Source organism: Rhinolophus hipposideros (assembly GCF_964194185.1).
Source record: "Rhinolophus hipposideros genome assembly, chromosome: 5".
NCBI classification, from domain to species: Eukaryota; Metazoa; Chordata; class Mammalia; order Chiroptera; family Rhinolophidae; genus Rhinolophus; species Rhinolophus hipposideros.
The window spans coordinates 57,881,159-57,895,270 of record NC_138051.1 but is presented as its reverse complement, the minus strand read 5'-3'; the positions used below and the strand labels follow the sequence as shown (position 1 = coordinate 57,895,270).

At 40.7% G+C, this 14,112-nt stretch overlaps 1 protein-coding gene across 1 annotated transcript in view; it reads right to left on the bottom strand.

The window, feature by feature from the left end:
* The window catches only part of MAP2K1 (mitogen-activated protein kinase kinase 1), a 71,817-nt gene that overhangs the window by 16,253 nt on the left and 41,452 nt on the right, over window positions 1-14,112 (bottom strand). The window contains exons 4-5 of the mRNA XM_081049336.1: window positions 11,894-11,971; window positions 11,283-11,334 (exon numbers count right to left, since the gene is read on the bottom strand). Coding sequence (XP_080905462.1) covers window positions 11,283-11,334; window positions 11,894-11,971 — 130 coding nt within the window. The remainder of the gene's footprint in view (window positions 1-11,282; window positions 11,335-11,893; window positions 11,972-14,112) is intronic.

Here is a 14,112-nt window from a genome sequence, read left to right as displayed (position 1 = left end):
TATCTGCCTTAAAATAGAGTATCTCCCTCTCCAGACTGTCTAGGCTATTTCAGAAGACAAGCAGATACTCAGTCGATCACAAAGCCAGTCAACCAGCAGTGGGCAGGGAAACAATGCTGCCTAACTTGAGTATTCATCATCTGCTACTCAAGAAAGGAAAATCAGCTAAAAGACTATTGAAGACTTAGTTTGCTCAGCAGGAGAAGGAAAAAAGAAAGACAATGGAAAAGAGAAGGTAGAGCCAGGCTGGAGATCCGTTCATTTTAAAATGAAGAGTGGGAGAGAATTTCTAGGAAACATCACTGGGTTTATGGTGATCCAAGCTCCACCAAAGTAAGGCATTACCATTTGTGCCTGGGTCACAGCTCAGCACGATTCACCAGAGAAGTCTGGAAGGCAGCTCCCCAGCCATTCCTAGCTTAGCTTGGGACAAGTCCCTGAAAGAAGCACTAAAAGAGTGTGATTGACAATTTAAGGGCAAATGTAAGCAAAGTAACGATGTTCCTTGTGTAGTCCACAAAGAAAAACCCTCTCACCCCCCCACCCCCCACACACACTTATTTGGAAGAAGTGCTCTTTCCTCCAGCTGCTTCAGATGGAGACTGACCACCTCCGCCATGATGCTTCCCTAAAGGGAGCCGAGGAAGCCCTCTCCCTCCTCCAGCTTCCCATCTGCTTCGCTTGAGGAGCTGGAGACAAACTCATCTAGAAGCCATAACCCATCGCTGTAGATCTAGGAGCTGACATACTTCTAGAGAGAACGTGACACTCATTTCTAACCAAGAGACCAGCATACTGGATTCCAGCTACTTACTAGCCACCCTCTGGTTCTCCCCATGTGTAAGGTGGGGCAGTCTAGACAGAGTTCAAAGGAATCAGCCTCCCTGTAGATTCACTACCCCCTAGAGGCTGTCACCACATGGCTGGGCGAGGAGACTGGTGAGCAAAAGAAGCAGAAGTGCAGCCAGGGTGGCCTCCTGGACACCATGGCAACGTATGGATCAAGGCACAGACAACGTCCTCTAATACACCCACAGGGATTGCGTTCAGGACAGAACCCTGTGTGCGGCCTCAGGGGCCACCCTTTCTGTCTCAGGGAGGCCTGGCAATATGCCAGAAAAGGCCTGCTGCTTTGCAAGGATTGCAGAAGCTACTCATTACATGTGAGTCTGCTACCAACAGCTCGTAAAACAACAACAAAACAAAAACAAACGTGGGCCACTGCAGATCTTGCTTTTCTGTGCCAACAGGAAGTCTGAAGAGAGGAAGGATTCAGACGTTGAAATCCTGACTGTGGCTGAGGACCCAGTTCCTCTGGAGACCGCTGCTGGGATACCCATGGGGTGCTCTGGAGATGCCCGGCTGTCCCCAGACTAGGATCCAAAAACGCTCTTCTAGTCTCCAAGGAAGCTTCAATGTCATTCTGACTTGACCGCTCCCTGTTGTTATAACTCTTTATCCTGGGCACTAAGGAACACTTTTGCAGTGCACTCCAAGCAGGAGGCCCCAAGGTACAAACTACTCCAGCTCTGAAGAGAGCCGTCTAGCTTGCTCCAGTTATCGTCTGGCTCAAAACCCCAGGCTGGCTTTCTCAGCACCCTGCAGGCCCAGGCTACCAATAGTTGGCATAAAGATCTAGCAGGCGACACACCGCTTCACCTGATAGAAAGGAAAGCAAAACAAGCTGAGCTATAACTTAACAGTGTCCTTAGCCAGTCACTGGTCATCAGCCAGCAACCCCAAGGCAGGAATAATTTATGAGCTAAATTGTATGGACTCCATATTGATCCGTATTGTACTGCTTCTCCAGGGTCTCCACCAAAATAAGACGTTGGTCATTGAAGTGGGTTAAGAAGAGTGGTGGACTGGAAATGCACATCACTGCTTTAAGTGGGCTGAATCAGAGCTATGTTCTAGTCCCTTCTCACCCACTCACACAGTCTCACTCGGAGCCTAACCATCTGGGCGCCAGCCTTGCATGAAGTGGACCTATGACCTCCTGCCACAGTAAACGGAAAGATTACACAGAAACCTTTGTAGCTAATTCCTGTCAGAGTTCCAGGGTCAGGGGGAAAAGTAAACCCTCTCCTACCTATGCCATCAATCACGTTTTCATCATGAACTTAAAGCTGAGTTTTGTGATTAAATTCTAAAGTTTCCTCAGAGGATTCCTCTTCCCCTGAACCCAGTGGTCGGGAAGCTTTTTCTATAAAGGCCCAGCGAGCAAAGATTTTAGGCTTGGAGGGCCATACGGTCTCTTTCACAGCTCTGTCATTATAGCACAGAAGCAGTTATAGACAACACTTATACAAGCATGCCTGTGTTCCAATGAAACTTAATTTACAGACACCAAAATGTGAATTGCACAGAATTATAACGTCACAAAATTCTGAAAAAGGATTCTTAGCTTGCAGGCCATACAAAAACAGGCAGGGTGGGTCAGATTTGGCCTGCAGGCTGCCAGTTTGCCCACCCCTGCCTTGAGGGCTTAATTATTGTTTTGGTTTATGTTAGCAGTTTTTTGACCTATGCTTGATAGTATTTATAATGGAAAAACTTTGTTTTTTTTTCTAATTTGCTTGCTTTCAGTATCCATTCCTCCTCCCCATCTTTAATAGAACCCCTTTTTTTCACCTAAGATATGCTCTTCCTCCAACAAGTGTTTCTCCTAGGGTGTCAACCAAGACACCTCATCTATCCCACCACTGAGGTGGGCCTATCACCCAGGATGGCCAACCAGACCACTCTTGTCCCCTGAACACAATGATTGGTCCAGGAGTGGGTGGGCACTCCAAGCAGAGCCAATCAGTAGTTCAAGCACTGGTCTGGATACAGAGGAGAGTGGGCGGAGCTCTTTCTCAGGGACAGGGAACAGTCAAGTCTAGATGTGTGTGTGGGAAGGTAGGGGGGAGGGTTAGTGAGGTCCATGCTCCCCCCACTGAAGACAGTCAGACTAAAAGGAATCTCACACAACTGAAGAGTAAAGCAGAGAGGTAAACAGAGTCCTGAGATTGGCATTCGACCCCATATTCATCCCTGCCTTCAGACCTCCTGGTAACCCAGGCATTCCCTCTTTTGATTAAATAGCCTTGAAGTGAGTTTTAGACAAAACCAAAGAATCCTATCTAGTTATATCACGTCAGATTCTATTTGAAAGTTGGCAGGGTAGTGACTCATGCATAAAACAATGACACTGGCTGTGTTCTACCAGGAGTCACTTACAGATACGTTTCTTTTCCACTGTTAAGACTCTAAGCAATGGGAGGACACAATTCATTTGAGCCATCTGTATGCCCTCCAGATAGTGCAGTGACTCATCCAATACCATGAATTTGGTAAATATTCTATGAACATTTTACAAATACGAATTATTTTTATTGGATGGGGGAAGCAACTGTGAGAAGAAGGACAAATAAAGATGTGCATGTTCCTATCCAGCAGAATGTCACCCAGAGATCTCACAGAAAACTTATACTCCCAGAGATGTCACAGATCTAATGCCCACCCCCTGATCAACAGCCCACAAACCACATACACCAGGCTGAGATGCACTGACTGCTTCACCCTTCGAACATGCAGCGCAAATAAAACACAATGTCTGCAAAACGCCAAGACAGATCCGAGCGAACCGGTTTACCACGGATGAAATTCTGACCAGCTGGCCAGAGCTTCCGACAGTGGGAATATCAGCTGTGCTTGTCCTGCCCAAGAAGTCCTGCTCCACAATGACAGACAAATCACTGCAGGAATTGAGGGTGAGAACATACTTATCTCTAAGTTCCCAACCAGTGTGTAGGGAAATGTAGGAAAGCTAGCATGTGCACACCAAAGGCGGTATACCTCACTAGAAACAAGACACACACGCAGTTAGAGAAAGATAACTGAACAACTTTCAAGAGGCCTCTACCAAGCTGTACCTAAATGGCACCTGAAAACAGTTTGTCTTCCCTCGAATACCATTATTGTACTTCCTCTTATTTAAAAAGTAATTTGTAAGTGCAGGAATGCCTAGTTTTGCCTCACCAATATATCCCTAAAAAGCAATGTTTGAATCAAATTAATGTGATTTGCTTGCCTTTATGAAGATTCTATGAGAACTTGTATTTGAAAAATCATGTTATAGTGTTTTTAAAAAGCAAAGAATTGCTCCCAGAGCAGCTTGTGTTATAAATTACTTTTGTACACTAGTTTTCCTTAGAGTGGGCACACCTAGAAATCACTTTCACCTAATTTAAAATCCTAAGTGTCACTTCTGCATGCTAAGTCAGGTAACAGGGAGCCAACCTGCCTCCAAGCCTCAGTCGGAGGGGCTGGTGTCTCGTGATACCTGCATGGTTGTTGTGGGAGTAGATGTTCCGGAGGCACTGACCCCTGAGCCCTCTGGGAGGTGACTGAGCCTGAAGGCCATCCCCCCAGTGACACTAAGCGGGCCAATTGGCCCAGCAGCAGTCCCCTGTGGTAGGTGTGAACTTGGGACAGCTGCTTTTCTGCTTGAGTGACCCAGCTTCCCAACCAGAGCGGCCCTAGTCCCTATCTCACAAAGTCTATGGGTTCACCTTTTCAAAGGATTCCCTGAGCTTTCCCAGGATCCTTCTAGTGAGGAAGTTTTGAGAAGCTTAAACCACATTAGGCTGGTTTCTGTTGCTGGTAATCATAAAAGCCTATACCAAGTCATCTGCTAAGCAGCAGCTAATGTTTATTAAGTGTCCATTATGTGAGCACTGTTCTAGGTGCTTTGTAGGCATTATCTCAATTAATCCTCACAACCTTTTAGGTAGGCTCTATTTTCTCCATTTTCCTGAGGTTTGGAGAAGTTAAATAACTCACTCAAGGCTACACAGTAAGTAAACAGTCAGGATTCAAACTTTTATCACTGTGACAGCATGAAAGAACTTGTCATAATATTTTGTAGCTCCTCCCAACAAGAGGTAGAAACGGTTGCTCTACTCTGAATCTTGGCTTGACCACGTGACTTGCTTTAACCAACAGGACAGTAACAAACCTGACATAAGCAGAGCCTTATGCAGTGCTGGAGTAACTGGGATTACCCTCTCTTGCTACTAAAACCCTAAGACCATTGTGGGAAGGAAGACGCCAGGGCTTTAGCCTCCCAGATGATGTAAGAAAACGGGGAGATCGGCCCTGCCAGCCCACAGAATTGTAGAAAGGAATAAACTGTTGTTTTAAACTACTAAGTTTTGAGGTGGTTTATTACACAGCAAAAGCTAATTGAAATAATGACTAAGCTATAGCCAGCAAATCAGTATCAACAGTAGGAATAAGAAATTTGGAGCAGAGAAAAAGCCTTTTTATACTTCCTCATTTTTTCTCAAGGACAGAATGAGAAGAACAGCGTTTACATTTCATCAGGAAAGAATATATTTAGAGCAGAGGAAGAATTTACTGGCAGCGAGGAGGCCTAAAGACAGAAGCAGGGAGACGCCCTCTCCTTCTCACCCTAACTCGGGTTTCCAGAACTCATCCACTCATTGTGCTTCTTGCTCAGAAACCAAGTGCAAGAGTACCCTTCCACAGGCCAGGCCTCACAGCCAATTCTTTCAGAACTTCTGGAGAACACCCACAAACAGCAAGAGTCTGAAGAGCTAATAAGCAGCCAGGCCAGGTCGGCCTACATACATGCTGCTGACTGGGGCAGAAGTCCTTCTAGTGACTTCTCCCTTCTTGGCTGAGTAAGTAGTGAACTCTCCACCAAAGACATCTGTCCAGAGACCTGTCTGGCTCACAAAGTAGCTCTTCATGCCAAAGAGTAATAACTGGTGGAGCCAGACAAGAAATTCCTGGGAAAGTGGGGGAGCACCAGGCTGAAAAGGAAAGCATGCTGGTTATTCCAGGAATGAGCTGAGACCTTCCTCTCGAAAATGGAAATCAGGGCTCCCGGATGGCTCAGTTGGTTGGAGGGCAGGCTCTCAACCACAAGGTTGCCAGTTTGACTCCTGCAAGGGATGGTAAACTGTGCCCCTTGCAACTAGCAACAGCAACTGGACCTGGAGCTGAGCTGCGCCCTTCACAACTACCATTGAAAGGACAACAACTTGACTTGGAAAGAATCCTGGAAGTACACACTGTTCCCCAATAAAGTCCTGTTCCCCTGCCCCAGTAAAATTAAAAAAAAAAAAAAAGGAAATCAACTTAGAGCTTTCCATCAAAACCACAGAGAAGGCACATGGTAGGAAAAAAACACAGGACTAGATTAATGACTGTGTTATGAACAGGAGACATGAGTTCCTGGCCTACTTTCACTGCTGATTCCTGTGTGTTCCAACAAAAAGTTATTCACACACCTACCCCTTTAACAATTCTTTAAATTGAGGAGCTATTATCAAATATATGGTGATGGAAGGAGAACTGACTCTGGGTGGTGAACACACAATGGGATTTATAGACGATGTAATACAGAATTGTACACCTGAAATCTATGTAAATTTACTAACAATTGTCACCCCAATAAACTTAATTAAAAAAAATAAAATAAAATAAAAAATTGAGGAGCTATTTTCTGCAATTATGTTAGGGACTGGAAAAACAAAGATGAATTAGACATTGTTCCTGATTAGAGGAAACCCAAAGCCTAGCAAGAGAAATATATCAACTCTGTGAGCTTTGGTTTCCACAAGTGTAAAATAGAAAAAATATACCTATTTCACAAGGTTGTTTGAACAACAAATAAGTACCATAAAGCACATAATATGGTATTTGGTATGTAATAGGTCCTCAATAAATAAAGACCATTATTTATTACAACAAGAAAGAAATGGACACTGTATCAAAGGAATACAGAGGCAGCACACTTAAAGGTCTGGTTCATGGGAAAGCTTCTCGGAAGAAGAGATGGCTGAGCTACTGGTAACATTATTACTGTTAGCTAATATTTATTAATGATTTATATGGACGACTATGTTAACTCTCAAAATTATATGAAGTATGTTATTGTTATTTGGCATGACTTGTCCTCAACTACAAATGAATAAACAATTCAGAGTTTATACACCCTTTGATGTAAGCAAGTCAGGATTTGCACTTCGACTGGCCGGTTCCCCAGCCACAGTGTCGTACGTAAAGGATGAGCAAAGGTATGATGAGTATAAGGGGAGGGCTGGGGCTCAGAAAGGAGGCATTCCCAGGAAAGGCAGGAGGAGGAGCACACAAAGCCACAGTGCATAAAAGGAACTAAATCTCATTCAGTCTCAATTTCTTCACAAATTACTTAAAGGAATAAGGAAGACAATTAGCATCTGTTAGGCTCTTCTATATGCAAAACACTTTGCCAGTTGCTTCCTTTTGTGACATCACAAATCCTCACAGCAACCTAGAGCAGGCAGGAGGACCCCATTTTATGCCTGATGTAATAATGGCTTTCCTCCAGCAAAGCCTTCTGACGACACTGAGCTCATGGGTACCTCTCAGTGCAATTCCATATGTCAACTGCAGCCCTAGCACACGGCCCCATGCTCAAGAAGTGTTCCTTCTTCTCCTTTCAGCTACTCCTATTTCCCAGAAATAAATATACTAAATATTCTAACATGGAACTCAGAGGTCTTAAAAAACCATAAATTAAGGGCCATAAAACTACTGGAAAACTGCTGTCCCCTCATGCCATACCATACTTACTACTGATACTTTCTTAACTGCCAGTGAAAAGAGGACAAAATGGTAGCCGTTTTGCTGCAGGAAGAAAGCAGAGGCTTTCTATAGTTTTACTTTTTAAGTGTATAATTGATGAGTTTTGGGGGTTTTTTTTCAATACATTTTATTGGGGAATCTTGGGGAACAGTGTGCTTCTCCAGGGTCCATCAGCTCCCAGTCGTTGTCTTTCAATCTGGTTGTGGAGGGCACAGCCCACTGGCCCATGTGGGAATCGAACCGGCAAGCCCGTAGCCCAGGGCTCACACTCTAACCAACTGAGACACCCGGCCGCCCCTAATTGATGTATTTTGAAAAAATGTATACATCTGTGAACGCACCATCAAAATGAAGATTTAATAGTTTGATTACTCTAGAAAGTTCCTTCATTCCCATTTGAAGTTAATTCTCACTCTACCATTCCTACCCCCCAGACCCACAGGCAATTATTGATTTACTTTATATTACTGTGGATTAATTCTGTCCTAGAATTTCATATAAATGGAACCATATAATATGTACTCTTTTGTGTCAGGCCTCTTTCATTTAGCATAAAGTTTTCTGTTGTTTGAATATATCAAAGTTTGTTTACCCACCCATCTGGTGATAAACATTTTGGGTGTTTCTAGTTTAGGGCTATTAGGAATAAAGATGCTATCAACATCTGTGCACAAGCCTTTGTGTGAGCAGATGTTTTCATTTCTCTTAGGTCAATACGGAAAAGTGGGTTTCATGGGTCGATGATTTAATTTTCAAAGAAACTACCAAACTGTTTTCCAAAGTTGTCATCCCTTTACCTGGTTACTTTTAAGAATCTCTCTTTATCACTGGTTTTCAGCAACTTGACTATGTTTTTACTTTTTGTTTTTTTACAGCTTTGTTGGTATATAATTTTTATATAATAAATAAATCCATATAAAGTATATCATTTGATGAATATATATGACACCACCACAATCAAGATTAGAAACCTATCTATCACCACTAAAAGTTTCCTCAAGCTCCTTTGTACTTCTTCTCTTCTTCCCCTTCCCTCATTCTCCAGGCAACCACTGATTTGCATTTTGTCACTACAGTTTGTAATTTCTGGAATTATGTAAATGGAATCACATTATGTGCTTTTTGTCTGGCTCTTTCACTGAGCATCATTCTTTGAGGATTCACCCATATTGTTCGATGTATCGGTGGTCTTTCCATTGCTAACCAGTATCCTATTTATGGATATACCACAATTTGTTTATCCAGTCAACTGTTGATGGACATCTGAATTGTTTCTAGTTTTTGGCTATCACAAATAAAACTACTATGAACATTCACATACAAGTCCCTGACTGGACACATGCTTTCATTTCTTCAAGACAAATCCTGGGAGTGAGATGCCTGAATGTACAGCAGATACATGCTTAACATTTATGAAACAGATAAGCTGTTTTCCAACATGATGTACCATTCCAATAAAATGTACCATTTTACATTCCCACCAGCAGTATGTGAGAGTTCCAGTAGCTCCACATACTCAGTACCATAGGGTCAGTCTTTTTAGACACCGGGTGTTTTGTAATATAATTAAAACCACAATGAGATTTCCCTAATAACTAATGATGTTGAATATCTTTTCGTGTGCTTATTTGCCATTCATGTATTTTCTTTAGTATCTGTTCAAATCTTTTACCCATTTTTTTATTGGGTTGTTTATCTTTTTATTAAGCTGTAAGAAGTCTTTATATATTCTACATAAAGTCATTTGACAGATACACTTTTGCCAATATTTTCTTAGTCTGTGGCTGGCCTTTTTGTTTTTAATCACTGTCTGTTGAAAAGCAAATGTTTTTAATTTAGATGAAGTTGAATTTATTGATTTTTCTTTTATAGTTTGTGCCCTTTGTGTCCCATTTAAAAACTCTTTGTTAAAACACAGGTCACTAAGATAGTTCCTTATGCTGCTTTTAGTTTTATAGTTTTAACTCTTTTCCAGTTAGGCTTATGATCTACTGAGAGTTAATTTTTGTATATGGTGTGAGGTTACATTTGTGCATAGGACATCCAATTGTTCCAGCATCATTGGCTGAAAAGATCATTCTTTCCTTACTGAACTACATTGTGATCTTTGTTAAAACTCAACTGACTATATACGTGTGTGTCTACTTCTGAATTCTTCATTCTATTTTATCTATTATGTTTAGCTTTATACCTATACAACAATGTATTGATTACTATATCTTTATAACAAATTTTGAAATCAGGTAGTATAAGTCCAACTTTTTCAAAGTTGTTTTGGCTATTCTATGTCTTTTGCATTTCCATATAAATTTTAGATACAATTTGACAATTCTATAAAAAAAGGATGCTGGGATTTTCAATGGGATGGCCTTGAATCTATAGATCAATAAAAGCAAAACTGGCACTTTAACAACACTAATGGTGGTGAATGTTGCACAACAATCTGAATGTGTTTAATACCACTGAACTGTACACTTAAAATTGGTTAAAATGGTAAATTTTATGTTATGTGTATTTTACCACAATTTAAGAAAACAAATTTAATGAAGAAAATATCTTCTAAAATTTAGAATGTACCACCCAACGTACGCTTGTAAGCTGGCCAGTCACTTCCACCAGACCTCTCCAGTCCTCCTCCACCCTCCCTCTTTACTCCTGTCACTGTTAGCACACTGCAGCTGATGTGACACGGTCGAGAGCACTTTCTGTTTTTCTTTCCTCTGACTTCATCTTTTTTAAAATAAACTTTATTGAGATATAATTTATTATAAAATGCAGCTACTTTAGTGAAAAGTTTGACTTTTGATAAATGCATATACCCATGTATGTATCACCACAATCAAGATATAACATTTCCATCACCCCAAAAAGTCCCCTCATGTTCCTGTGAAGTTAATCTCTCCCTAGGCCCTCAGGCAACCACTGATACTTTCTGTCACTACAGACTCGTTTTCTCTGTGATTTTCTAGAAATGAAAACGGTTCGTACTCTTTAGTGTTGGGTTTCTTTCATCCAGCATAAATGCTTTTGAGATTAATCAGCTCAAAAGTGATCAGTACCCTGTTCATTTTTATTGCTGACTAGTATTCTATTGTATGGAGATACTACAATTTATTTATTTCTCTGCCTCTTGAAGCACATTTTGATTGTTTCTACAATGAATAGCTGCTTTAAACATTTGTACATGAGTCTGGGTAGATATATGTTTTCATTTATCTTGGATTAATATCTAAAAGTAGTATGTCACACGGCAAGTGCATGTGTACCTTTATTAAAACAAACCAGAGTTTCTTTTATAATCAAACTCACATCCAGTCAGTTAGTCACGACTTTGGACCTATGTACAATCTACTCCGTGGCAGACAGTGACACCGGGGGCTGGGTAAGTAAATCCTAGCTGAGCCTCTGGTCCGGGCTTGCTGCACGACTATGCCTAACACAGCTTCCGGTATTAGGTGAACCACAGACCAAGAAGATGGTGGGACTTGCTGCTCTAGTCATCAAGCTAGGTCATCAAAGACTTGTAATAAAACTTAAAAATACTATTAGACGGCTTTTACACCAAAACACAAAAGAAGATGCAACAACTTCTAGATTTCAGCTAAAATTTTAAAAATAACAACTAGCAAGTAATTTCTTACCTCTATGCATAATCTTGTGCTTCTCCCTCAGATATGTCAGGCCTTTTATTACCTAGAGGAAAGAGAATGTAAAGATATGGGAAACTGAAATACTGGTGTATAGAAAATACTCAATGTCTCTATTTTAAAATGATCTAGAAAGTATTTCACCTAACATTACAAATTTACCTTTTTTTATTTTTTATTTTGTTTGTTTTAACCTGCCTTATCAAGAAACCATCTTTTTACATGGCATATAGAATATTATTTTTAAGTAAAATTGATTATTGAAAGTTTAAACAACATTTAAAAATACTTTGCTTGAATTCATTTCTTTCTAAACCTGAAACCTAGAAAGAGGCTTTCTGATATCACAAATCGGAATTCTTTTGGATACTCTTTCATATTTTTCAAGACAGATTTTAATATAGAGAAAGTCACTTTTCCACTTTAGTGAGAGAGAGAGAACATTGTATCCAGAATCTGGATAGGGAAAATTCTAGTGAGTAAACCCCATTTTCTTACAAACTTCCCCTTTGATGACTTCCTAGCTTCCTCCCTTGTCCATTTCCTACCAACTCATTAAGTTATCAATGAGGGGACCTGAAAGAAAAACTTCACAGTATACTCACAGCAATGCTAACTTTTCCTAAAATTTGTTCAGGAATTCTTCCAGCTTTCTTCAGGACTTGATCCAAGGAACCCCCATCCTAAGAACAAGAATACCAGTCCATTTAGTGACAATGTTTCCAACTAATCTTTTAAGTGTTAAACCTCAGGAGGAAAGTGAATTTCACAGGTGGCAGATCCTCCTAGAAAGGTACCCTTTGGTTTGTTCCAGATACCAAATGTCATATAAACGCAAAACATTGTGGGGGCTATCAAATAACTAGTAACTCAAATCTTATGAATAATCATTAAATAAATTACTAATTCAGTGGTCAAACAAAGGGCTTGATTTGCACTGAACTGACAGTAGAGTGTAGTGATTAGGAGTGCAGGTTCTAGAGGCAAACTGTCATTTGAACTCTTCTGCTTATTAAGGGACTTTGACCGAGATACTCAACTTATAAAATAGGGTTGATAATAATTGTAAGGCTATTATAATAATCATAAGGCTATTATAACTGTTAAACAAGCTAATACATATAAAGCACTAAGAACAATGTGTAGCATATAGTTAAGTGCTCGATAAATGTTAACCATTTTATCACCATCATATAAGTCACAATTTTCATCTGGTATTATCCTAACAAATCATAATTAATAAAAAATTTTAAAATGTCATGGAAAGCAATAAATTCTTTCCACAAATCCCACAAAGTGCCTTGGGCTATGTTAGGTTCTATGGGAGATAGAGATATGAAAAGGACCTGGTTCCTGACCTCAATAAATTTACAAACTAGTGCAGGAAATATATAAATCTCAATAAAATATAAACCTGAAATCTTCAAGAAATGCTTCACTCAGGGTACTCTAACATGTCAAGGCAGAAATAGGTTCATGCCCTATGGCTTCAGGTGTAACCAATTATCAGCTGCAATTTAAAATTACCCCCAAAAGTAGGGAAAATTCCTGCAAACTCAGATTCATTTTCTAAAGTATCCTATTTACACTAAGTAGTTACCATCACCACTTATTTATTAGTCACTTCTGTGTACAGCACAGGGATATGTAAGGAACTGGGATGGAAAAACCTATACATACATACAGGGAAAAGCAACACTCTGCTTGGGCAGACAGGACCTATTCATAAAGAGGCAAGGCACCTTAAATCCTCCTCTGAAACAAGGTAGGGAACAAGTAACTGAATGCCAAACATTGCTACAGGTGCTCAGAGGAGAAGCGATTCCTGCAGAGTGGCTGAGGGAAGGGCTCACAACAGGAGTGACACACAAGCTGCCCCTGAAGGTGCAGGACCAGAGCGACGTTCCTTCAGAATCACCAGGGCCCTGCAATGTAACCACGGATGCAAGGTCGCAGAACAACACGTAACATGATGAACTACAGAAGGACAAAGAAAGATCCCATTTTTATAAAAGTGAAAAAGTGTGTGTATGCTCACACAAAACCAGAACATCAAAATTGTTATCAGCTGTTATTTCCAGGCGAGGTAGTAAGGCTACCAGGGATTTTTGTTGTATGATAGGTTCTTCTTTGGGCTTTTCTATTGTTTATAAATTTTCTACAATGAATGTTTTACCCTTTTTAATGATGAAACTCATTTATGAAAGTGAAGAATTAAATCCTTAAATTAACAGTTATTTTACCCATTTTGTGCAAAGGCACTGTTAGGCAGCTACAACAACGGCTTTCTTTGTAAAGGAGGTGAGAAAATAAGTAAGTTTCATTCAGGGATACAGACTCTCAGGAAATGTTACCTAAACAATGCTAAAAATAGATTATCAACTTAAAAATTCTATGCTGATAAGGGGATAGTTTGGGCCAATCACTTTCTGTCACGTCAACTCTGGGTCATGGATACTGATAGAAAAGGAAATGAGTACAGGTGTGGATCCTCAAGACGCACACTAACACCCCTGAATATGTCTGCCTTCTAATCATAATAAACTCCCCAGCACAACTACCTAATGGTGGATCAGTCCACCAAGGAACATGATAGAGGAGTACAAAATTCAACCTAAAAAATCAAACATGCTAAAATCTCCACACAGATACAAGAGTAGAATTATGAATCTAGAACCGAACCGAACCGAACTCCCCTGACACACTTATCCTCTAAGAGCCCTTCTCAGGCTGAGGCTTGAGGCATCCTACGAGCCTGGCTGCCTTCAGGATGCCACAGGCCTCTGGTGGCCAAGTCAGGACACCACCACAGCTCAGGTAACCA